Source organism: Taudactylus pleione, unplaced genomic scaffold (genome assembly GCF_031769625.1).
Source record: "Taudactylus pleione unplaced genomic scaffold, aTauple2 ptg000127l, whole genome shotgun sequence".
Classification (NCBI taxonomy): Eukaryota; Metazoa; Chordata; class Amphibia; order Anura; family Myobatrachidae; genus Taudactylus; species Taudactylus pleione.
Window position 1 is genome coordinate 13951907 of NW_028284529.1, and position 24514 is coordinate 13976420.

The following is a 24514-nucleotide window of genomic DNA, read 5'->3' on the forward strand; positions in this document are numbered from 1 at the left end:
GTGAATGGTACATAAATCCAATAAATGAGATAAAAATGACGGACTAGTCCAGAAACAGTGAAAAACATTGGCATTATCAATGTGACATTTCGGACATGTTGTGTTGTGGGCTTCTCTTCTTACATGACATCTACAATGGGGGGATATATTTGATGAAAGATGTTAAGGAACAGCTCAGCTTAAGAACTCACCATCAGCATCCTACAATTAGTCCTAAATGCTCTAATAAGGTCGGTTAAAGAGAAGAAAAATGGGACAGCCAGTGGTAACCACTGAATGATATAAAAGTTTCCCTGAGAAAAGTAGAATATCGTAAACTTGCATGTGAGGGATGGGTTGTGCAAAGTGGCGATCAAGAGCCTCATATAACATTTTTGTAACCTCAAACTTTTGAGACGCCTCCAAATAAGAAAGCTGTTTATAAGTCTGGTCATTTACCAGAGTAATTAGCATAGATGCCCTCCCTCTCCAAAAACGTGGAAGGGTGAGAAGCCATGCAATGTTACATGGAGGGCTACCTGGGCAAAAAAATTCAGATACCGGGGGTGGGGGAGGGGGGATTAAATTGTTTTTTGCTCATCCAACAGTAATGGGTGCTGGACAGAGCTATTCAATTGTTGTTCCAGTGGGTGCAAGTTCCGCGGGGGCCCATTTTGTATTGCGCTTGTCATGTCCAGGTGCACCAGGTTTAGAGTAAAACATCTAAACCAGTCTGAACTACTGGGCGCGCTGCACAAATGGCAGTTTGGGGCGTCTAAACGGCTGACTTTTCATAGATTTCTGCTCACCAACTAAGAATGGTGTGTGAGCAGAAATAATGGGCGTCCATGGCATTAGCGCCCAATCAGAGCAACAATTGAATAGCTCCGTCGGCGAGCAGAAAACAATTGATGGGAGTATATGCTAAAAGTTTTTTGCTGACCAAAGAAGTGGATTATCTTGGAATTGTGTGGAAACCTCTTGGTCATGTAAAAGGAGAAAACTAATCAGGTCCATATCAAGGAGGGATGCTAATTCCAGGGAAGTAGCAGCATAAATCTCCATATTACCCAATCAATCCCTCATATTATTACAGAATCGCTGCATGATTATATGAGGGAATTTGATTAGCCCTAGGGGGTATAGCTTTCTCATACTAATTCTAGAGCGTCCTATTTTCTGCAACTTTTTGTAGACAAATGAAGTAAAAAGTTGGATCTCTTTTTGATTAAAAATAATTGGGAGGAACTGCAACATAAAAAGGAGTATTCTAGGATTATCATCATAATTTTAATTAAATTCACCCTACCCAAATGGGATAACATGAGATGAATTCCAGAACCAAAGTTCACCAGATAGATTTTTTTTAACAGCTGGAGTAACATTCACAGGGCCGGATTAAGGAGGGGGGCAACAGGGGCGGTTGTCCCGGGGCCCCCACACAGAGAGGGCCCCCACCTCTAGCTCACGCTGATGGACCAACTTCCCCTGCTGATATTGTGGCCGAAGTGGGGGCAGAGCCAATACGATAAGCCCCGGCCCCATACGACCCACGAATCGCGGGATTACAGCGCAAGGGGGTGGAGCCTAATGAAGGGAACAGCAGCTGCATAAAATGTAAATGTATATGTACTGTTTTATTGTTTGTGTATGTATGTGTTTGTGTGTGTGTGTATATATATATATATATATATGTGTGTGTTTGTATGTGTATATATGTGATTGTGTATATATGTTTATGTGTATATATTTATCTGTATACACAGTATGTGTATGTGGACCCTGTTCCCGGATGGGAGCTGAGCTACCGCTGATCTGTGTTCTGAATGCCACAGCACAGTCAGCACTGCCGCTTAGAGCACAGAGAGGGTCCAGAGTTCCCTTATCAGCACCATGCAACACATCATGTACGTGGCACTGATCACTGATGTTGGGCTTCAGGAGCCGCTCTACGCTCTATACAGCAGCGCTGACTGTGCTGCTGCATTCACAACACAGAGCCAGAAGGTAAGTAATCAGGAGGGGTAGGCTTAGGCTCCGTGTGGAGGGGGAGGGGGGTAGGCTCTGTGTGTCTTGGTGGGGGCCCCCACAAGCCTTAATCTAGCCCTGAACATTCAAATCAAAACTTCTGCAATTCTTAGGCAGATGTACTGTATACCCAGATAACTAAGACTAACAGGTTCCCATTGGAAAGGAAGTGACTCACCCGAGGGGGAACAGAGTCACCATAGATCAAGGATCATCTCTATAGACTTACTAGGGTTAATATGTTCCAGAAATCTGCCTCATATATTGAATTTATTCAGTTTGTTTGTCCAGAGAGTCCGAAGGATCAGAAATGTAAAGGAGGAGGTCATCTGCTAACGCAGTCACCTTAGTCTCACGATGACCAATTGAAATGCTTTTAAAAATTAAGGTTCCTTGGAGTAAATGAAGGAGGGGGTCCATAGTCAAAATAAATAAGAGCAGCAAGAAGAGACATACCTGGTGAGTCCCAGGCCCCAAGAGAAGCCTGTCACCCCTAAGACCATTCACAGGGAGAGAGGTGGAAGAGGAGGAGTAAAAAAACTTAGGCTAAAAAAAAAAAAAAAAAAGAAGTCATTGTCAAATAGGACAGAATCAAAAGCCTTATGTGCATGGAGGCTCAGAAGCACGGCTTCCTTTTCTGTGATACTGACAAGCAGAACTACCTTTTTCTAGTGTAGTTTGCTAATGCAGATAATAAAGACTTAGGAGGAAGAGATACTTTTTAAACTGACCAAATTGCCGGTTTATAATGTTGCTTTATATATAACAAGACATACACTATATCATAAAAAATAAATATTCGCCCTCTATGGGCACAGAGACCAAACAAAACAAACCTTTACAGTAACCAGGGATAACTGCGCTAGTAAAAACAAGTTTACTCTTTAAAGGGATGCAGGTAGGATGCCAGCGGATGGGATGCCGGATGTCAATATAAAGACGCCGGAATCCCGATGCCGCAATCCCGAAGAGATCAAGATACAGACACCGGCATCCAGATGGTAAGTATGCCGGTTAAGGCCATCCCGTGGTGGGTTAGGGTTAGGCACCACCCAGGGAGGGTTAGGTTTAGGGTGCGGGAAGGGGGGGGGGGGGGGGTTAGGCTACTTCCTGGCCCCTGTCGGGATCATGAACATCGGGATACCGCTGTTGGTCTTCTGACCGCCGGAATCCCGACTGCCGGTCAATCGTATGTATTCCCTCTCTAAGAGGTGGGGCCTCTATCCCCAGCTCTCATAAGTAATCAATCAACACAGTTGCACAACAGTTTCCGGACATTACCATATAATGCACATAGAATTGATATCTAACTTCATCTTTAACCATGTAACAGTTTACAGAATACTTATTGCATTTAATGTATTATTCAGGAATATACAAAGGAAAGTTTAGCGCACTGGAGATAGTGGGGCGGGGTGTGCAGCAAATAGTAAAGAAGTGCCTGTTACTTCTTCTGGATAGAGATACAATAATACAAAAGATATATTGCGCTTACCCCTCAAATAGCAAATATGATGTTGTTCTGTATGGAATGTCTATAAATTGTATAATTATTTATCTGAAGAGACTGAGTTTAGATTAATAAACCATTTTAATAAAATGTCAAAGAATATCAAAAAGATGATGGACATGCACTTGTGGATCAAACCTAAATGGAATATCTAGATAGGAGCACAATGAATAATGACTGACGATGACAGCAGATTAATGGGATTTTTTTTTTTTTTTTTAAATCAGGTATTCTTTATTGAAACATTTTGGTTTTCAAATTAACAAAAATACAAATACAAATACAAACAAAACAAAAGACATCACCGTCATCATCAGGTATACACATGTATAGAAATAGAAAATAGAAAACATGAGAGCATATGAAAGCTGTCTCTCATATTATCACTTTAGAGTCTACAAGTAATAAATACACCTAATGAGTAGACATACACAATTCCACAAAGATATACTGTAACATATAAAATATAGACTCTTCAGGAAGAGATATATAGATATACTACACCAACAGATAAAGGTATTAAACACATAAGCATGATGCCAACTATAACTCAGACCCATTCAAGCACATTCCAACAGCGACAAAAAACATTTATGTAGCTACATCACCACCAATAGTTCTACCCAGCCGCGAATGACACCATCTATCCCACTTATCATGGAACTTAGGACAAAGTATTTTACGAGATTTAAACCAAGCAAATTTCAGGACTGAAGCTCGGCAGAGAGGGGTTTGTGATTAGAATATCCCTCCAAACTTGTTCCCAGAATTCATGAACTAATAGACAATCCCACAGTAAATGCCAGAAACCAGCATTGTCTTCCCGACATCTAGGACAAAGAGTCCTCCCCAAGACCAGATCGATGCAAAAAGACAGGTGTGCGATATGCTCTATGCAAAACATAAAAGTGTACCTGTTTATATCTAACACACGGTGTAGTGTATTTAATAGAGCCTAACATTTGTAGCCAGTGTTCATCAGTGATGGAACCGATATCTGTTTCCCATTTCAGCTTAAGAGGAGTAAACAATTCTGGAAACAGTTTATCATTAAGAGCGGCAGAGACAAAAGACTCTACCCTAGAACCTAAAGCAGAAACCAAAGACTTAACAGGGGGCGGAGAAAACATAGGAGTAGTACAGACAAACTGTGACTTTGCAGCATGTCTCAACTGCAATGATCTAAAAAAAGGGCTGTATTAGGAATATTAAACTCAACTTGTAGTTGCTGAAATGATTGAAACTCCCATTACCATACAATTCACCTAAAGTCCTAACACCCTTCAAGAGCCATATGTTGTCTGAAGACAGCTTAAATAGGTCAGGATATGAGCTTACGGAAAAAGGACCCTAGACTGCACACCCTGAATATATATATAATGGGAGGTGCTACTTGTTGAGACTATTATTGTTGACACAAAAAGACAAAATTACAAGTGCACAACTCTAAATTACTAATTATATATAATACATTTTGCAATAAAATTTTGTTATAAATAGAGGGTTTAGCATAATCAAGGCCAAGGTTATGGGCCTACCCACCACTTCACGGTAACCTCTTAGGGTAGGTCCCTAACATAGTGCGGTTCAAATCCAGAGCGGAGGACACCCCCAAACCAGCCCAGCTGAGCCACCCCAGGGTATAACTCTAATGAGAAAAGTGAAGTGTAAAATTGGATAGATAAGAGCAGCTACTGCATTTATAGACATTGCCATTTGAGGGGCGAGCGCAATATATCTTTTGTATTATTGTTATTCAGGAATATGAAAATTCAGGTGCATATTCTAAGCACTAAGAATACTGGTAGTCAAATAATTTTGATATACTCCATGTTAATTGTAGAGTTTAAGTGAGATTCTTTTGGCCAAAAATGTATGCCCACCTACCACATCATGGTGAACCCCACCAGATGGGTTCCTAACATCCTTAATGCTAACACATATAAAATTTACTATAATAGTGCCCATCTGGGATGTAGTTAGCAGACCGGCAGCCGGGATGCTGCCGGTCTAAATTCAGACGGGGGAAGCCCAACACAGGACTTAAGATAGGCGTCAAAATACTGAATCCAGAAGGACGCCAGCCCGAACGAGGTCCAGGGCATTTTAGCTGTTAGTCGTGCAGGGGAGGGTTAGGGTTAGGCTACAAGAAGGGAGAGTTAGGGTGAGTAGGTGGGAGGGTTAGTATACTTACCCGACCGGATACCAACCATCGGGATGCCGCTGTCAGTATTTTTACAGGAGGCATCCAGACTGTTGGTATTACATACGGATTCCGCCCATTCTAATATGTATACAGCAATGTTTGAAACGGTGCTGATTAAAAGCACCTAAAGACAGATGAAGGGGTGCGAATACCAAGCAGAGGAAGTCTCCGCCTTCAAGTCTACATTATATAAACAAAAGGTAAGGGGGTGGGTGTTTGGATTGCACACCCTAATTTTAATCATAATAAGAGGTGCTGACAATAATGTATTATCAGAAACCAATGCCGTCAGTTGTGATTTATCACTGCAAATAACGATAATAAAATGGACAGTTCTTATAGAGTGTTAAATTCTAAAATACAGTACACAATCTATAAAGCACTAGATAAGACTAAGTTGGTGGTGCTGTGTGGGTTTGAACTGTCATAAGTGCTTTCCACCGTCCTTGAAAAGGTAAAAGAACAGGTTACATCTAATAATTACTGTCAGGAAAACACTGTTGATCCAACACTGGATACCTTCTGTTCTGCACACTTGTTGCCTTGCCAACTAATGCATGTTAAAATGGAACTTGTAAACCTTATTTAAAAATAACTGCATTAAAATAAGTTTTGAGCTGATCATCAAAGTGGGAATTGTGTATATTCAGACACAAAAACAGTATTAAGAATTCTTACAGCTTACAAAATGCTAATTAATTATGTGCATGCCCTCTGCCAGAGCATTAAACTTAAGATCATGGGAACAGAAATATGCTATCATTAGGACATCCTGTATTTTGGAAACAAGCAGAATTCAGCTCAATTACAATATACTCTGTGCATGCATACAAAAAAAAAAGATACAAAACCATCATCACTTACTTGGGAGTATACAATTTACAGACATGGCACTTTCTTGTAGAAAACCAGTGCTTTCGAATATGCAGTGGATAGAGAGTCCTATCTAAGCAGTCTTCATGGTGTATTAACCTTTTCAAAGAGAACAAGGAGAGTTGTTAGATAACTGCATCTCTATGGTCATTTATTGATCTAAAATACCAAATGTAAAATATAAAGTGTAAAATTTTCAGTCAAGTGAACACTGTGTGCAAATAAAGTATAATTCCCTCTAAAGTACTGTACAGGATGGCTGCTTAAGAAGTGACCATTATAAGCATCTGCCCTAACAAAGCACTTTACAAGAGAAAAGTTTCTAAATTATACCCCTTTTCCACTGCCGCACAAACCCGGGTTAATGCCGTGTCAACATGGGTCGCGGGTCACTGGAAAAGGGTCCTAGGAAAAAATCCTGGGTCGACCCAGTATTTTTTCCCAGGTCCCAAGCAGGGTTCTACAGCCATGGTCAAAAGTATGTATTTCATGATTAACGACTGGTACCAAAACACCCTCCAAGAGGAACTTCTCCCTACCATCCAAGAACAGTTTGGTGACGATCAATGCGTTTTCCAGCATGATGGAGCACCTTGCCATAAGGCAAAAGTGATAACTAGGTGGCTCGGGGAACAAAACATCGAAATTTTGGGTCCATGGCCAGGAAACTCCTCAGACCTTAATTCCATTGAGAACTTGTGGTCAATCCTCAAGAGGCGGGTGGACAAACAAAAAAACCACAAATTCTGACAAACTCCAAGCATTGATTAGGCAACAATAGGTGGCCAGTCAGTCAGTATGTGGTCCAGAAGTTGATTGACAGCATGCCAGGGCGAATTGCAGAGGTCTTGAAAAAGAAGGGTTAACACTGCAAATATTGACTCTTTGCATAAACCTAATGTAATTGTCAATAAAAGCCTTTAACACTTATGAAATGCATGTAATTTTACTTCAGTATACCTTTGAAACCTCAAAAGGTCTTAAAACACTGAAGCAGCAAACTTTGTCAAAACCAATGTCATTCTCAAAACTTTTGGCCATGGCTGTATGTATGTGTGTATATATACACGCATACATGCAGCACCATTTATGATCAATCATTATGACCCCTGACCAGCGTCAAGTGTGCCTGCTTGCGAAGAACAGCCACATCCAGCAGGCACGGTCAGGGGTCACAATGAATGATCGTAAATGCTGCTGTATTCTGTATTAAGCAACAAACTTTGTGAAAAGGCTGTACACTGGTAAAACCCGTGTCTCACTCAGTGTAAACGGGGAACCCATGTCATCCGACCAGGCACCCGTTTACAGCATGCCGATTGGATGAATTTGGAAGCGGTCTGTGACAGCAGTCACCGGGAAGGGAGAGATTACAGCCTCCCCATATGGACGGACCCTTGAGGTTTTTACGCCATCCCTGCTTCTTACGAGTAGGCTGTAAGCTCTACCTGCCCGTGTCTACAGTGACAGCTGTAACATCAGACAGCATCCCGTAAGGACTTTCCCCCGCCGAAAAACACTCACCCCTGGTCGCCGTTCTGCTCTGGTTTGGCATTCAGGGGAAAGCGGGAGTTTCTGGCGCTTCGTGATGACATCTCCAAGTGCCGGCACTGCACCCGTGTGCACGGCGCCAACCCGGGATATTTCTGTGTTGGCGCCGCAATGGGAATGGGGTAAATCTCAGGTCTGACTCGGCTTGGAACAGTGTTCCAAATCCTGGGTCAGACCCGGGATTTTGGTGGAAAAGGGGTAGAAGTAACAGTGTCAGTATAAATGGATATAAGGCAGTGGTGGCTAAGTCATTAAATTCCTAAGATTCAAAAATGGAGGATATATGAGCATTATGTAAGCATAGTATTGTATAAATTACTAGCCAAACAACATTTTGAATGTACATTTGTGGGCACCTCGCTGAATAAGGATTTGGAAGAAGCGGAGGGTGGTTAAAAGCTGGCATTATTAACATCAAAGGAAATAGAAGGGCTTTATTATAAAGAGTTATTACAAAGATGATTAGTACACTTTAGATATATTCATACATATAAATTAGGTCACCTCTAAAATTATTTTGTTTAGGCTATAGAAAAAAAAAAAAAGGTGCAATGAAATCTTTGTACTAGTAATTACAAGGTGTCATTAAATAATAATAAGGCGGTGACTTACCTGTGCGATTCCCTACCACATGAGATGGTGATGGCAACACACACACCCACACACACACACAATATATATTTATTTAAAAAAAAAATTTATATATTAAGTAAAAACATTTTTGAAAACAGATCTACATATTTTAGTAGAAAAATAAAAACACCAGTAGGAGGTGTCTAGCAGTGTCAAAAGATTACCATTGGAAATTTGCATTACCCCCACACCCTGTGCCCATTGGAAAATAAAGCCCCACCCCAGTGGCAGCAAAGTCCCTCAGCCAAAGAAATCCTCCAGCAAAGTGATTTTGTATAATGACTAACCTAATCTACACAGCACCCCTTCCCAGTGTCCACAGACTGCCCCCAGTGGGAATAGATTTCTCCACCCTATCCACCACAATGCTCATAGGGAAACCTCATACAAGAGAGCCGTTGCAGCACAAAGCAAAAGCTTGAAAGGCCCAAAGAGGAACGAGGTACAGTTAAGATAAATGATGAAGAAGAGTCATTGTTGTAAGCTGGGGATGGTAAGACATTTGCAAATGCTTTACTATTGATGGTGGATAATGTTTCAACCTTTCTCGTAGCCATACAACAGTGACAAATGTTACAGCTCCACCTTATATAACAATTGCTCCCACATTTCTTAGGATTGTGAGGTCATTTGGACAGGACCATCATAGAATCTTGTACTTACACGTATTACAATATATATGTTATGGGTTTGGTCAATCCTATACATGACAATTGCGATGCTTGTGTTTACATACTACATAATCACACAGATTTAAAACATGAGCTTGTCATTCTGATTTGAGGGTCATCTGCACACTGAATTTTAAAGACAAGACTCACCCAAATGTACCAGCTATTAGGCTCCTGGGGAAACACCTGGCAAGTTGGATTAAATGAGCTAAAACTAGGATGCAAACTTTATGGGACCACAAAAAAAATGAAACAAAAATGTATTGGTGAAACCACTTGCACCCTAGATAAAGTAGTGTAGTATGCAAGTGATAGGTGACCACAGTTTAAAAAAAGACTATACACTTACCTCATACACCATTTATGAGTGACGTTTAGTTCTGACCAGATGGTAAAGATATGGCTGCTTCCGTCCCATCCATGGGATATTTGTTTATTCCCAAACTTAGAGGGAGCTGTACAAAACCTTGGAGAGAGATAAAGTGGAGAAGTTTCCCATAGCAACCACTCGGTCATTGACTAAGCTAGATAAATGATAGCTAGAAGCCGATTGGTCGCTATCAGTAACTTCTCTTCTTTATCTCTCTTTGAGGTTTGATACATTTCCCTATTAGTGTTGCATTTATTTTACCTAGGGAAGATTCACTGACTTAATTTAGTAGACTTTATTTCCCAAATATCCCTCCTCCCTGTTCATACAGCACTGGAGCATAAAGATATGCAGCACCATAAAGGGCCATTGAACTTAATAAACTCAATCAAAATGGACAGATTTGAAATTATAGGTTTAATTTTAGTTCAGGAAGTATAAAATGTGACCACAGAACAGTTTTTAATATATTTAGACATAAAAGCTGGCATATGCAAATATCATTTCACACAAGCAAAAGAATATATTTGCACAAGTTCCTAAATATCTTCTCTCAGCAACAGAATATACAAAGAATATGTACCATATATACTCGAGTATAAGCCGAGTTTTTCAGCACATTTTCTGTGCTGAAAAAGCACCCCCTCGGCTTATACTCGAGTCATGCCCGCATGGTACGCTGCTGAGTAGCGTACCATGCGGGCCGCGGTGCAGACTGTCACTGTGACACAGCCTGCACCGCGTGTGTAGCGCTGACCGGACGGAGTTCGGTCAGCGCTACACACTGCTAAACACACAGCCGCCGGAGCCGGCAGCTATGTGTTTGGTGTAATCAGCAGCCGCTCAGAGTCTGTCAGACTCTCAGCGGCTACTGCTGCTCCCACTGCGGGAGCCATCTTCCGGCTCCCGCAGTGGGTAATGGGAGAGATGTCGTCATGACGACGTCTCTCCCATTATGCAAAGCGGCGGAGGAGCCTGTGGCAGCGTCGGGACCAGGAGCGGGGTTACAGGTAAGTGTTTTTTTTTTTTTACATTTCTTTCTACTGGGGGGGCTACTACCGGGGGGTACTACCAGGGGGGATATTGCTACTGGGGGCACTTCCAGAGGGGGTGGGATGTTGCTACTGGGGGCACTACCAGGGAGGGGGGGAATACTGGGGGCACTACCAGGGGGGGGATATTGCTACTGGGGGCACTACCAGGGGGGGGATATTACTACTGGGGACAGTACCAGAGGGGGGATTACTACCAGTAGCTGCGGCATTTCCCACCCTAGGCTTATACTCGAGTCAATAAGTTTTCCCAGTTTTTTGTGGTAAAATTAGGTACCTCGGCTTATATTCGGGTCGACTTATACTCGAGTATATACGGTATGTGTCACCTGCAGTGTGCATGATAATCAAATTACAAAAGATAAAAAAAATTATGATTAAAGATTAAGCAAAAAAAAAAAAAAAAAAAAGGAAAATATTTTGTAGTTACTAGCCAACTGGTGGATGTCAATATAAAGCCACATGCTTTGACTTTTGTGCAACAAATATTAAATTGCTTTAAAATGACCCATATTCAATACGGTTTTACTAGAACAGTACATGGCAAGAAGAGGATTCCTATGGTCAGACGAGCTAAAGGAAATACTGGTCTGCCCTTATCTTGAGATTTATTTAAAAAAAAAACACGACACAGCAATTGCGGGTGCAATAGCCAGTATGAGAATACTGGAATTTAGGTAAAGAAAATAAAGTTATCAGTATAAACTACTATACCTACATAAGTGAAAAGATGAAGGTACTTGCCTACCTTATATCTGTAATGGTAACAATGTGCTCACAGTCTCCTTGATGACAGTACAGGTAAGGAAAACCTATTTTTATATGTAGGTCGTTTAGTGTAAAGTCTTCCATCTTGGCCATCTGAAATTTCCCATAGCCTCTATCACGAGACTCAGCCCACTCAATTATAGTTCTGCAAGAGCACGTAAACAAGAATGTCAGTGGATAAGGAGGTGATGTCATTTGTACAAATAATGAATGCCATATATAGGTTTTCAACAAGATTCAAGAATTCAAGATTTATTCTGCCACTATTATTCCCTAGGGTTTCATACTAGGGTGAATACAGATCCATGGTGAGCAGCCTAGGACTGGTGGTTACTATGGTAGGGGTACCCCATGCTGCGGGTTTCCCTGCTATAATACCTCTAGTCCTGGTAGTATTTATTTTATTTATTAATAGTTATGTATATAGCGCATACCTATTATGTAGAGTTTTACAGAGACTCAATCCCGACCCCAGTGGACCTTAACATCTATTTCCAATAACATGGACAGATACAGCCATGGCCAAAAGTTGAGAATGACACAAGTATTGGTTTTCACAAAGTCTTCTTCCTGTGTCATGCCAACAGTAAAGCATCCTGAGAACATTCATGTGTGGGGGTTGCTTCTCAGCCAAGGGAGTGGGATCACTCACAATTTTGCCTAAGAACACAGCCATGAATAAAGAATGGTACCAAAACATCCTCCAAGAGCAACTTCGTCACCAAACTGTTCTTGGATGGTTGGGAGAACAACGCCTTTTCCGGATGAAGCACCTTGCCATAAGGCAAAAGTGATAACTAAGTGGCTCGGGGAACAAAACATCGAAATTTTTGGTCCATAGCCAGGAAACTCCCCAGACCTTAATACCATTCAGAATTTGTGGTCAATCCTCAAGAGGCGGGTGCACAAACAAAAACCCACAAATTCTGACAAACTCCAAGCATTGATTAGGCAAAAAAAAGGGCATCCATCTGTCAGTATTGGACACAGAAGTTGATTGACAGCATGCCAGGGCGAATTGCAGAGGTCTTGAAAAAGAAGAGTCAACACTGCAAATATTGACTCTTTGCATAAACTTGATTTAATTGTCAATAAAAGCCTTTGACACTTATGAAATGATTGTTACTATGGTATACTGAAGTAAAATTACATCTGACAAAAAAAAAAAAGTCTAAAAACACTGAAGCAGCAAACTTTGTCAAAACCAATACTTGTGTCATTCTCAAAACTTTTGGCCATGGCTGTACACTAGGGTTCATTTTTGGAAAAAGCCAAGGGTAAGCAAGTTTAGCAAGTCACATGAAACACATTCAGCAAGAAAACACCGGAAACTCAATGGCAGTGGGTGGACATAATAAGGGAGTATTGTACCTGCTCATCTCTCTGCACTCCGGATATCTCATATCATTGTAAAAAACGCCTTCAAAATAAAAATAGGCAGATTTGAAGAGATCCTGAAATAAATGAGTAATTTTAAATAATGTTTTCTAAAAATTGTGTGACTAGCAAATACTTTTCATGCCCACATTGAATGTTTTCAGATTTTAAATGTATATAAAATTGTTTCTAGCATGAAAGATCCAAGCAACAAAAAGAAAAAAAACAACATTAAAACTGATGCATCTCTGGAATATATATTTACAGTTTTTGTTTCACTATTGAAAACAACAATAACCCCCTCAGCACCAAACTTTCTGCTCAATGTAGGCGCACAGTACTGAAGAACAGCAATTCAATTCAGTGAGCAGAATACAGCACCATTTATGAGCAATCACTACGAACCCTGACCAGCATCAAGTGTGCCTGCTTGCGCAGATCATAAATAATAAATAAATATATATATTTTCTCTCTATCACAGATTTTGTGCAGTGCTGGACGTGGCTGATCTGCGCAAGCAGGCACACTTGATGCTGGTCAGGGGTCATAGTGATTGCTCATAAATGGTGCTGTATGTATACGTGTACACGTACACGTACACACACACACCACACACACACCAGTTTTGAGAATGAATAAAGCTATGAATAAAGAATGGTACCAAAACATCCTCCAACAGCAACTTCTCCCAACCATCCAAGAACAGTCTGGTGACGATCAATGCCTTTTCCAGCATGATAGTTATCACTTTTGCCTTATGGCAAGATGCTGCAAGTGGCTCGGGGAACAAAACGTTAAAATTTTGAGACCATGGCCAGGAAACTCCCCAGACCTTAATCCCATTGAGAACTTGTGGTCAATCCTCAAGAGGCGGGTGGACAATCAAAAACCCACAAATTCTGTCAAACTCCAAGCATTGATTAGGCAAGAAAAAGGGCATCCATCTGCCAGTATGTGACACAGAAGTTGACTGACAGCATGCCAGGGCGGATTGCAGGTCTTGAAAAAGAAGGGTCAACACTGCAAATATTGACTCTTTGCATAAACTTAATGTAATTGTCAATAAAAGCCTTTGACACTTATGAAATGCTTGTAATTTTACTTCAGTATAGCATAGTAACATCTGACACAAAGGTCTAAAAACACTGAAGCAGCAAACTTTGTGACAACCAATACTTGTGTCATTCTCAAAACTTTTGGCCATGGTTGTACATACATAAACACATACCACAAGAAACAGCATTTGCACTACAGTTTGCAACTAGCAGTCTATGGTGAGCCACCCCTCACCAACACAGCATGCAACTTTGAGAGGTGCGTTGCTTAACCTTATCAGCAAAGGTAAGCCTGACTTGCACAAAACACCTACTCTATCACGAAGAGACAGGAAAAAGACAAAACGGAACAGCTACACTATATAGAGGATGTGGACGGTCTGATCTTTTTCTGGTCTCTGTCTTGGCTTAGGATTAGGTTACTAGCCCATAGCATGGCTGCCATGGATGTACAAAGAAGAAAATAAAATTTTTGTACTTACCATTAAATAGATCTGACTACATCCACTTGGGGGACACTACGGTCCCAACTCTTCATAGCTTTGTAAAGTTACCATAAATATTACGGTACCATTTCTTATTGTAATCCTATCCTGAGGGCTTGTCAGGAAAGTACTACAGGCGCTATTGCAAGGAGGGCTTATGTAAGGTGTTACATTACAAATAAGTCGATGCAGTTTGAGAGCCAAATCCTGCTTTCTGCCCTCTATAGCAAAGGTTAATAGTCTCCCCCAAATGTATTTAGAGCAAAGGATTTAACAGCAAGTACAAAAATCCTAATTTGCACAACTCTAAATGGTTTTAAGTGGCTAACAAACTGAATGCCCAAAGGGTAAATCAGCTTTTGCACCTTGCCAACTTAAAATGTAATGAATGACTAAAGAAGTAAATGGGAGTTTTGTACTTACCATTAAGTACCATGTACTTGCCATTAAAATTGTGTCCTATCTATTGCACATGCAATGTGCGTTTCCTTTAGCACTGATTTTTATTTTATTTTTTTATCAGCCAAAAATGTAAAAATCTCTCGTTGGGTTATTGCAGGATGTATGTATACAGAACAGTGTGCAAAGTATGCATTTACATGTATAATAACAGTTGTGTGTGTTTATGTTAAATGTGTAATGTGTTCCTGTGTACGTATGTTTAGTTAATTTGCTTTAAAAATCTTACTTATTACCATTCTTTATAGTTTGTAAAAGTATTTTCTATTTGTTATAAAAATACATTGAGAGCTGTAGTATTGAAAACTTGAGCACAAAACTTTGTATCTTATAATTAAAATTACACAATTTCAGCATCCTCTGTGTACTGGGCATTACTATATATACACACACCTTAAAATAATGGTTTATAAAGAAAAGCACTATTCCAAAAAATAGGCCAATTCTTTTTACCTTGCAAATGTTTTCAGGAGCCATGTCTGGATTGTTGCTAAACTCTCCTCCAATCTGAAGATCACTGACACACTTAATGGCATCCCGAAGTTCTGTCAGTTTCTGGCTGCCAAGCACCAAAACAGTCTCATGGGGTTTGTAATCTTTGTGCTGAAAAAGCCATATATGAGAAAACTACTGTCTGGGAAACATTAATCTGGATCAGAAAAATAAACAATTCCATAGATTCTTCAAAAAACATCTAGGAATGTATGTATGTATGTATGTATCAGTTGCTGCAGAGGAGAAGAGAAACAGAGGTAGCCTCATCATAAATTTGCCATGAACAAAGGTAATGTTGTATATTTGCTATTTTTAAATAATAAAAAGTGTGATGATAGGCAATCGGCACTGGGAAATTTCCTGCAGGATATCTGGGATTGGATATGCAAAAAGTGTGTTCCTAGTGCCTTTATTATTAGGTAACCCAGATGGTAAAAAGAAGTGAAGTCAATGCGATCCAGATGGGATGTAATCACTCCGTTTAAAGTATCAAAGTGTTTTTTCCACTATGTCGATGTAATTGTAGAAAATTATTAAACCAGAATAAAAACAAAAATAAATGTTAGCATAAAACGTATGTTAAGATTATTACAATGTTTTGTGTTCATATCAACCCACGTCCCTCAGCAATAATACATATGTATTTTTAGAGAAATAATAAGTTATCACTCTGGCGCACACATGTGGTTGCACAGCAAGCACATGCCACTGTCGAAGTGCAAGCGTATAGTAGAAAAAAAAAGAAAAAACAAGAGATATGGTAAGAACTTACCTATGTTATCTCGGTTTCTACGAAGTCCATAGGGTCCACAGGGTTGACCTTGGGGTATAGCTTGATCTGGATCCACGGGCACCACACAGTTAAATAAGCTTTTGCTGCTCCCAGGATGCACTTGGGTCCATCCTCCTCTATATCCCGCCCCCGAGCCACAGGCACCTCTTTTGGTAAGCAGCCAAGGCCGGAGGAGGAGACTAAACAGAGAGAAGGAAGACTGGGACACACAAGAAACCATACTCACAGAAATGGGAGACGGAAAACCGGTGACCAGCCACACAGCCCATATGAAGCCAGGTGCGTCAGGGCGGGTGCCCTGTGGACCATATGGACTTCGAAGAAACAGAGATAACAAAAGGTAAGTTCTTACCATATCTCTTGTTTTCTACTTCAGGGTCCATAGGGGGTCCAAAGGGATGACCTTGGGGATGTCCCAAAGCAGTTCAACTAAGGGCGGGGACACTCCTGTACAGAAAGGAGAACCCAGCACCCGAAGGATGCATCCTGAGAGGCAAAAGGTGTCAAACGCATAGAACCTCAAAAATGTCTGAATGGAAGACCAGGTGGCCGCCTTACATAGTTGAACAGCACAGGCACCACATCTAGCAGCCCAGGAAGGACCCACAGACCGAGTGGAATGAGCCATAACGGAGGCTGGAACAGGTAAACCCTCCTGTGAATAAGCCTCACAAATAACAGAACAAAGCCAACGGGCTAAAGTTTGTTTGTTGGCAGGCCAACCCCTCCTGTGAAAACCAAAGAGGACAAACAAAGAATTAGACTTCCTAACGGAAGCAGTCCGGTCTACATAAACTCTGAGAGCACGGACTACATCCAAGCAAGCCTCACCAGCTGAAAGATCAGGAGACTGGAAAGCTGTGGAACTTAGAAACCACTTTAGGCAAAAACTCAGGATGAGTGCGAAGCACAGCCCTGTCCTTGGTGAAAAATCAGAAAAGGGGGACGACAGGAAAGCACCCCCAATTCAGACTCCATCCTGGCAGAAGCAATTGCCAGGAGAAAAACAGTCTTAAACATTAACCACTTGAGTTCCTCCGACTCAAGAGGCTCAAAAGGAGGACCCTGCAGGACCCGAAGAACCACGGCTATGTCCCAAGGAGCCACAGGAGGCACGAAGGGAGGCTGGATTCGGAGAACACCTTGGAAAAAAGTGTGAACATCTGGCAGTGTAGCGATCCGACGTTGGAACCACACAGACAGCGCGGACACATGACCCTTCAGAGAGGCAAGGCGTAAGCCTCCAAATATTGGCCATTTCCTCAGAGGCAATGTGCCTCTGAGGAAACGGCCAGTATTTGGAGCCGAGAAACGCGTTAGAACAGGACTCTCATCATCGGACCGGTCTGATTGCCAGATCCACTTTCCTTGCAACCCGCACATCACGGTCTCCTTTGCCACCTAGAACCACGTTTTTGCATAAGTGTAGGAGACCGGCAGGACATTCCAGACACCACGTCTATTCCTGCCACTCAGAACAGCTGCCCGACTGCCGCTACACACAGAGCACCTGCACGGCCGGTGCACGTGCTGTGGGAGACCGCTCCACAGTGCTGGGCATCAGCACACACGACGCGGGAGACCCTTTATACCAGGCGCCTTGCTGTTCCACACAGGACCATTGCCGTGACTTTTTTCACCTTGGCAGACAGCATACATCTGATGCTTATGGGCTAAGCTGTTCACCATCATCACGGTCATCCCTATATGAGACACAGCTTTCCATTGAATTACTAACATTTGTTCTGAATTGGTATCACATCTCTGAGTACTCATCATCGCCAAAGTTACACAAGAGGTATACCTTTTTATTCACACTATTTTTTGTTTCCCGGCCGGGATGAACTGTGACTATTAAGCACGTCTTATTAGATTGATTACCAATAATCAGATTAATTTATCATTATTATTTACTATAATTCATGCATGTATATTATTCTATCAACTGTTGATTAATTGGTCCATTACCAGTGTCAATGTACTATATTATGTCTATATATTTTTAGAATTTTTTTTTAATTTGTGTTTATTTTAATCTATCAAGATATTAAATCATCTAATTTTCAACCTATTCAGGTTCATTATTGCTATACAAAGTAGCGCTCCCTGTTCCTTTGTTTTCTCAGCCTAGCACATGGATTAGCCGATCCATAGGTGAGCTGCTGTTTGTATATACACATTTAGTATTTGGTGCGCCCCTCATTGTGTTGTCCCCGTATAAGGACCCAGAGTCTGAGACCCGGAGGGAGACTGCAATAACTGCTGATACCCGGGGAATGGGGGATAGTAGGGACTGCAGTCGGGACTGCTAAACGGTCCGCGATCGACGCCCAAGGAGGATCCTGCGATGTAGGGGGTTTAGGAGGGGCCAGGCACTAGCTGGCACCGCCCGCACAGACCATCCTGTGATAAATCCTCCCTATCAACTCCTGCAGAACAGCGTCTGCAGGAAAACAACACAGGAGCCACGGAGTGCTCAATCTCCTCATCAGACATGACACAAAAATTTTTCAATACATATGCATCACAAAGAAGAGGTAGGCATATAACACCTGCGCACTCACAAGTATGCAACACAAACAGCCCACAATATGGTACTGTGTAGCACACCACTGTATGTGACTGACCTCACAAATACTTTGATTTATATAAGTGAGGTACACAGAAAAACGCCCTTCCCTCACACACCTGCGGGGCCGTAGGAGAAGGAAAGGGATAGGTATAAGAGGACAGTCAGCAGAAATTAGCACAGACAGCAGCACTAGCAAAAAGTCACATACCATGCAGGAAGATAATACTCACTGCACCTTTCGCTACAATCAACCTCCCAGATTCAGTGTCTGGGAGGGCTATAGCACTGTGTACACCGTCCTTTTGCAGGGGAGAGGTACGCAGGGGGACCGGACCATGCACAGCCTGGGAGATCTGCGTTTGCCAGAGAAGATGGCCGCGGAGAGCTCTGAGGAGGAGAGGCTGCAGGAGAAGCAGCTCAGCGACGCCAGCACGCATGAGAGAAGGCGCGCTGAACTGAGGGGAGGAGCTGCTAAACCAGGGAAGGCCACCTCCCCTGGCTAGTGATTAACCCCAGGGCGCTGGTTCCCTTCCAGCCATTACTCCCTGGTGGTCCAGCGGTCACGTGGGGTATACTTGAAGAGGGGGAGTCTGCCGCCGCTACTAGCGCCGCCGGTCCGTTCCCAGAGACCAGCGGTGAGAGATGGCCTTTTCCTCACGGGCAACGCATTGCGCTGCCCGTGGCCTACCTGACCCCATGGAATCCGGTAGTAGTCTGTGGGAGGTCCCAGAGCCCTGCTAGTACTGACTACGGGGTCCCGCTGCGATCCCCAGATCAGTACTGGCGTCGCAGCGCCAGCGGGGTTGTTGGAGCGGCAGCGTGGACATCCAGATGGACAGTCTGATGCTGCTGCTCTGAAGAAGTAAAAATAAATAAATAAAATCTTCTTTTAAAAAAATTAAAATAAGCTTAGGGGCTGCTTATGCAGCCCCACCGCGCCAGGGTGACCCGACTCAGGCCAGGCACCAACTAAACTGAGGTGCCTGTGGCTCGGGGGCAGGGTATAGAGGAGGATGGACCCAAGTGCATCCTGGGAGCAGCAAAAGCTTCAACTGCGTGGTGCCCGTGGATCCAGATCCAGCTATACCCCAAGGTCAACCCTGTGGCCCCCTATGGACCCTGAAGTAGAAATAACCCTGTTTGGTACCCTTCACATTGCAGAACATCCCAACTTCCTCCACTAACACATAGCTTCCCTATGGTGGATTTAGTGGGGAATTCAACTGTTTCCAGCTGCCACAGCTCCCATCTAAATTGACCAGGAGCTATTCAATGGTTTGTGTCTCTGGGCACGGTTGCCCATTGTTTCTGCTTGTACCCCTTATGAGGCAGCGTGCAGAAATCCACCAAAAATCAGGCTTTCGGGCAGTATGCTCAGCAGTTTGCTAATCCCGGCCCATTTGGGTGTGACATGCTTGTTTAGTAATGGGCGCTCGTTGCATTCGCGTACAGCAGCACAAAATTGAATATTGCCTACCACTTTAGATGGGAGCTGCGGGTGCGAGAAAACAATTGTTTTCCCCCCTTAGAGAGCAAAACAGGAGGACAACAGTGTGAGCTCTCACTGCAGGTAATAAGAGGGAGAGAAAGAAAAAGAGCAAGGGGAAAGGGAGCGAGAGAAAGATAAGAAATGGAGAGAGAGAAGTGGGTAGAGGTAGGGACAGATAGAGAATGAGAGAGAAGAGGGGGAGAGGAGAGGGTATAAGCAAAGAAAAACCCAGCTAAAGCAGGAGCAACAGTATACGATATTTACTCATAAAGCAGCAGGTTCTCTCATTGGTTTCATGTTATATTAATGCTTTAATGCTAAAATGTTTACTTAGTCAACACTGACTTTTTGAGGCCTAAACTAGGAAATTACATCCCATTCGGCATCCTGCTTCATCACACTCTAATGATAGGAGGAAAGGGCTTGCAACAATATCCCAGCCGCGCTAGGCCAGTGACATTGTGCTTTCACTTGTGAGATTAATCGTCTTAATTACAGGTGAACCAGAGGGTAAAGAAGACATTATTTCTACATATTATTGCTAGGACTATGACTTACATTCTATGTAATTACACATGTCCTGCAAGAAAGTCTACCAGGGCTGAAGGCCTATCATCACACTTTTTTAGCACTTAAGTACTGCATTTATATTACATTGCCTTTATGCAGGGTAAATGTAGAATAAGTAAGGAGTAGCTGTAGTCTCTTTCAAACCCATCCTAACAACGCTCAACACTACAGTAACACAGAGACCTCATACAAACAGCAGTTAGAATCTAGGTCAGAAAAAGACAAAAACAAAATACGCAACAGACGACACAATTAAGATCTAGTTTATCTTTAGTTAAAATGAACTTCAAATTCCCTTTTAAGAATACAGTAAGTATATAAAGTATATTCGTCTCTAGATTTATAAATTCAAACCTTTTGAAAAATGATAGGATATAAAATATTCAAGGTCAACACCAGCTCCCCCTCATCCACCATATCTGACAAATCCTCTGGCCTTGTTCCTAAACCTCGAGATTCCTAGAAATAAAATAAAGATTTGGACAAGCTTGCAATAATGCGGTATTGTTTTTTTTTTTTCTTAACACAATAGATAACAAGTGGAAATACATTTTGCACACTGTCAGGATCAGTCACTTTTTCCCATTTGTTCTTTAAAGGTAAAAGACTGAGCAGAGTTAGTATTGATTGTGAAATAGGATCAAATTATATTTTTTATCCCAATCCATGTCTCCGAGAAAAGTATGAAAACCAACTGAACCCAACATGTCGCTTTCAGTTGGTTTTTATACTTTTCTTGGACACAACTGGGGGAAAAAAAACAAAAAATAAAAAACATTTGTTCTTATTTCAGTAATTAAATGAATACTAACTCAGCTCAGTCTTTTCCCTTGAAATAACAAATGGGAGGAAAAAAATAACACTGCACAAATTTCACAGGCTCTAAATCAGACAAACACAGCATGCCAATCCTGTGGAGGCTGAAATCTTCACCCCTATGCCCAGCATTAATGTCAGCATCCCCCGAGATACATAGGCCAGAGGGATATGCTCCGCCAGAGTTTGCATAATCGAGCTTGGCTGACCAGATTTCAAGAACTCTACCAGTAGCTCCAGCCAACTCTCCTCTGCCCAACTGACTCAAGCCAAAGCAAGGATGCGTCTATTGGAGGCCCCTGCTGCTGAGTAAATGGCCTTAAAGGTGGACTTAATCTTTATATTAATGCTATCCCTTAAGGTAGCAGAATTTGTATTCAGAATGTGATGGTCTTACCATACGAGCTGTGGGAGCAACGACCTTAGGCAAAGGCTCACATTTCCCGGTATCCTTGCTAGGAATAAAGGGAATGCTGCAACCTGTGACCTGAAATCTACAATCAGGCTTAAGGGGGGTATCCATTAGGTGATTTTAAAAAGCGATTGCACGATAACGACGTCGTTATCGTGCAATCGCTTGTAAATCGCGCATGCATCGTGCATGTTTTGGTCGGAAGCAACCAGCGATGCTTGTGCCCTCTGGTCGCTTCCGACACCGAACATCGCCCGTACATGCTGGTCAACCTGACGATCTCGTCAGGTTCAGAATGTGCGGGGATGGAGGGATGTGCCTGGACTGAACGGGTGAACGTTCAGTCTAGGCACATCACTAGATATACAAACGAGAGCACGACTGGAATGTCGTAATCATGCTCTCGTTTGTATATCTATTAGTGGATACCTGCCTTTAGTCTACGCTTTACATCAGGGGTGGGGAACCTTTTTGATATATATAACATTATTTGCGGGCCCGATGCAGGCCATGCCCTCTCCTGAGGATGCTCCGGGGAGCTGTAAGGGCAGCGGTGTGACAGTCTGCAGTGCTGAGGACACTTTAGGTGGCAATGCTGCATAGATTTTGGCTGCAGGGTGCCATTCTAGGCACCCTGCTAGCCAAATGAGGCCAGCAGAAAAAAATTCAGAGAGCTAGACCAAATGATTCCGTGGGCCTTAAACGGCCCCCGGGCCTGAGGGTCCCCATTCCTGCTTTACATAAATGATCTTACAACTGAGGGGAACTAAACAGTTTCTTCTTCCTTGTAAACTGTTGACAGCTTGAGAGTTCCCGCTGCCTTGAATAATTACTGAGTGTTCATATTTTCACCAGGTGGTTTGTTGCATTTCACACATGCCAATGTGAGTGTTGTTGGGGCAGGTGGTCGAGGCAATGGAGTGTATATAACTGACACAGGGTGTCATTGACAAGTTTAGATTTAAATAAAAAAAGTAGTAGTATTTAGCTAATGATCCAGGATCAATGCATAGAAAACCCCACCAAGATTTCTGTCCAACGTCCATTCTGTCTAAAATTGGCACTGCCGGTATTTGCTCTCACTTTTGCCAACAAATATGCAGCTTGCAGTGTAAGTACATTTGATATTTCTTACATATTTATATTGTAATGTGCCACTTTACATTGGTGCCAATGTCTCAGTGTTATACCTGCCTATTAGTCTAAGTAATAATAAAAAATAAATAAAATTAATTGCATTGATGGTTAAAGATAGAAGATGTGACCCATTAAACAAATGAAATTAAAATTACCACTTACACTAAACACATAGAAATGATAAATACTTGAGCAATAAACCTAACTTGGTGTAACGAGCCATGCATCAGCAATGCTTATGTAGGTTTCTCTGACTAACGCTGTAACATATAATGCTTTATTTTCTTTTGTCTTTGCCAGGGTATGTAAGAAATAAATATGCAACAGCATGGGTTCAAATGTCTTCTATGTATCTGTCCAGGGGCAAGAGACTCACCATCTCGTAAAGGAATATTTCCTGTCTGTATGCCCGGTCACATATCAAGTTTTTACGCCTTTCCACCACCTTCTTCCGAACTCTAAGAGAATAGACAGAAAATTTTAATAACTGTGAGCTGAAGATAAAACACAGTATTAATAAAGGCCTAGTAACATAAGGGCAGATGTAGCATCCAATGGACGTGTATTAAATGCCTCATTTTTTTGCCACGTGTATTGCTATTTCCAAAAAACTTTTACAGATCTCCTGATGGTGGGTGTGTGAATTCTCTTTACCAATTTTTTACAATATTCATAACAAAATCCTGGTATTATGCTATAATCCAAGGTTACTGCCACCACAGTGTAAAAGGCCACTATGAGCCTATATCTTAATTAAAAATTGGCACAACGCTGTCAGTACATCTATGCAATAAGCACAGGCTTACAGATATAAGATTAGCAGTAGCATGAACAGTCTATTTCTCCTAAAAGACAAGAGCTCTGGAGCTCTAAGAAAGGCTAATAAGATAAGCTTATTAATAAGCAAAAATATGTACAACAGTTTACAAAAAAAAAAAAAAAAAAGGTTACATAACATACACAATAAAATAAAATTAAGAAATACAAAAATAATCACTAGGATCCAAACTTCTTTGAATTGCGAAGGCAAGCTCCCACCCTGGGATCCCCCAGGAGAGAAGGGAGCACGTCATGCCGGAGGCTTAACTGAAGACATACTGCTGAGAAGAGCATGCAGTGGCTCTACCACTGCCTCTGGAACCATGGGAGATAGCGGGAGCTCCTCTGCCACGACCCCCAAATCTCCCTGGGATACGAAAGGATGGTCCAGCA

At 42.0% G+C, this 24514-nt stretch overlaps 1 protein-coding gene across 1 annotated transcript in view; it reads right to left on the reverse strand.

Moving 5' to 3' along the window:
- Positions 1 to 24514, reverse strand: part of SNAPC3 (small nuclear RNA activating complex polypeptide 3) — a 36934-nt gene that overhangs the window by 4325 nt on the left and 8095 nt on the right. The window contains exons 3-8 of the mRNA XM_088472657.1: positions 23679 to 23760; positions 21292 to 21396; positions 15472 to 15621; positions 13013 to 13095; positions 11622 to 11786; positions 6588 to 6695 (exon numbers count right to left, since the gene is read on the reverse strand). Of these exons, the coding sequence (XP_088328783.1) occupies positions 6588 to 6695; positions 11622 to 11786; positions 13013 to 13095; positions 15472 to 15621; positions 21292 to 21396; positions 23679 to 23760 (693 nt within the window). The remainder of the gene's footprint in view (positions 1 to 6587; positions 6696 to 11621; positions 11787 to 13012; positions 13096 to 15471; positions 15622 to 21291; positions 21397 to 23678; positions 23761 to 24514) is intronic.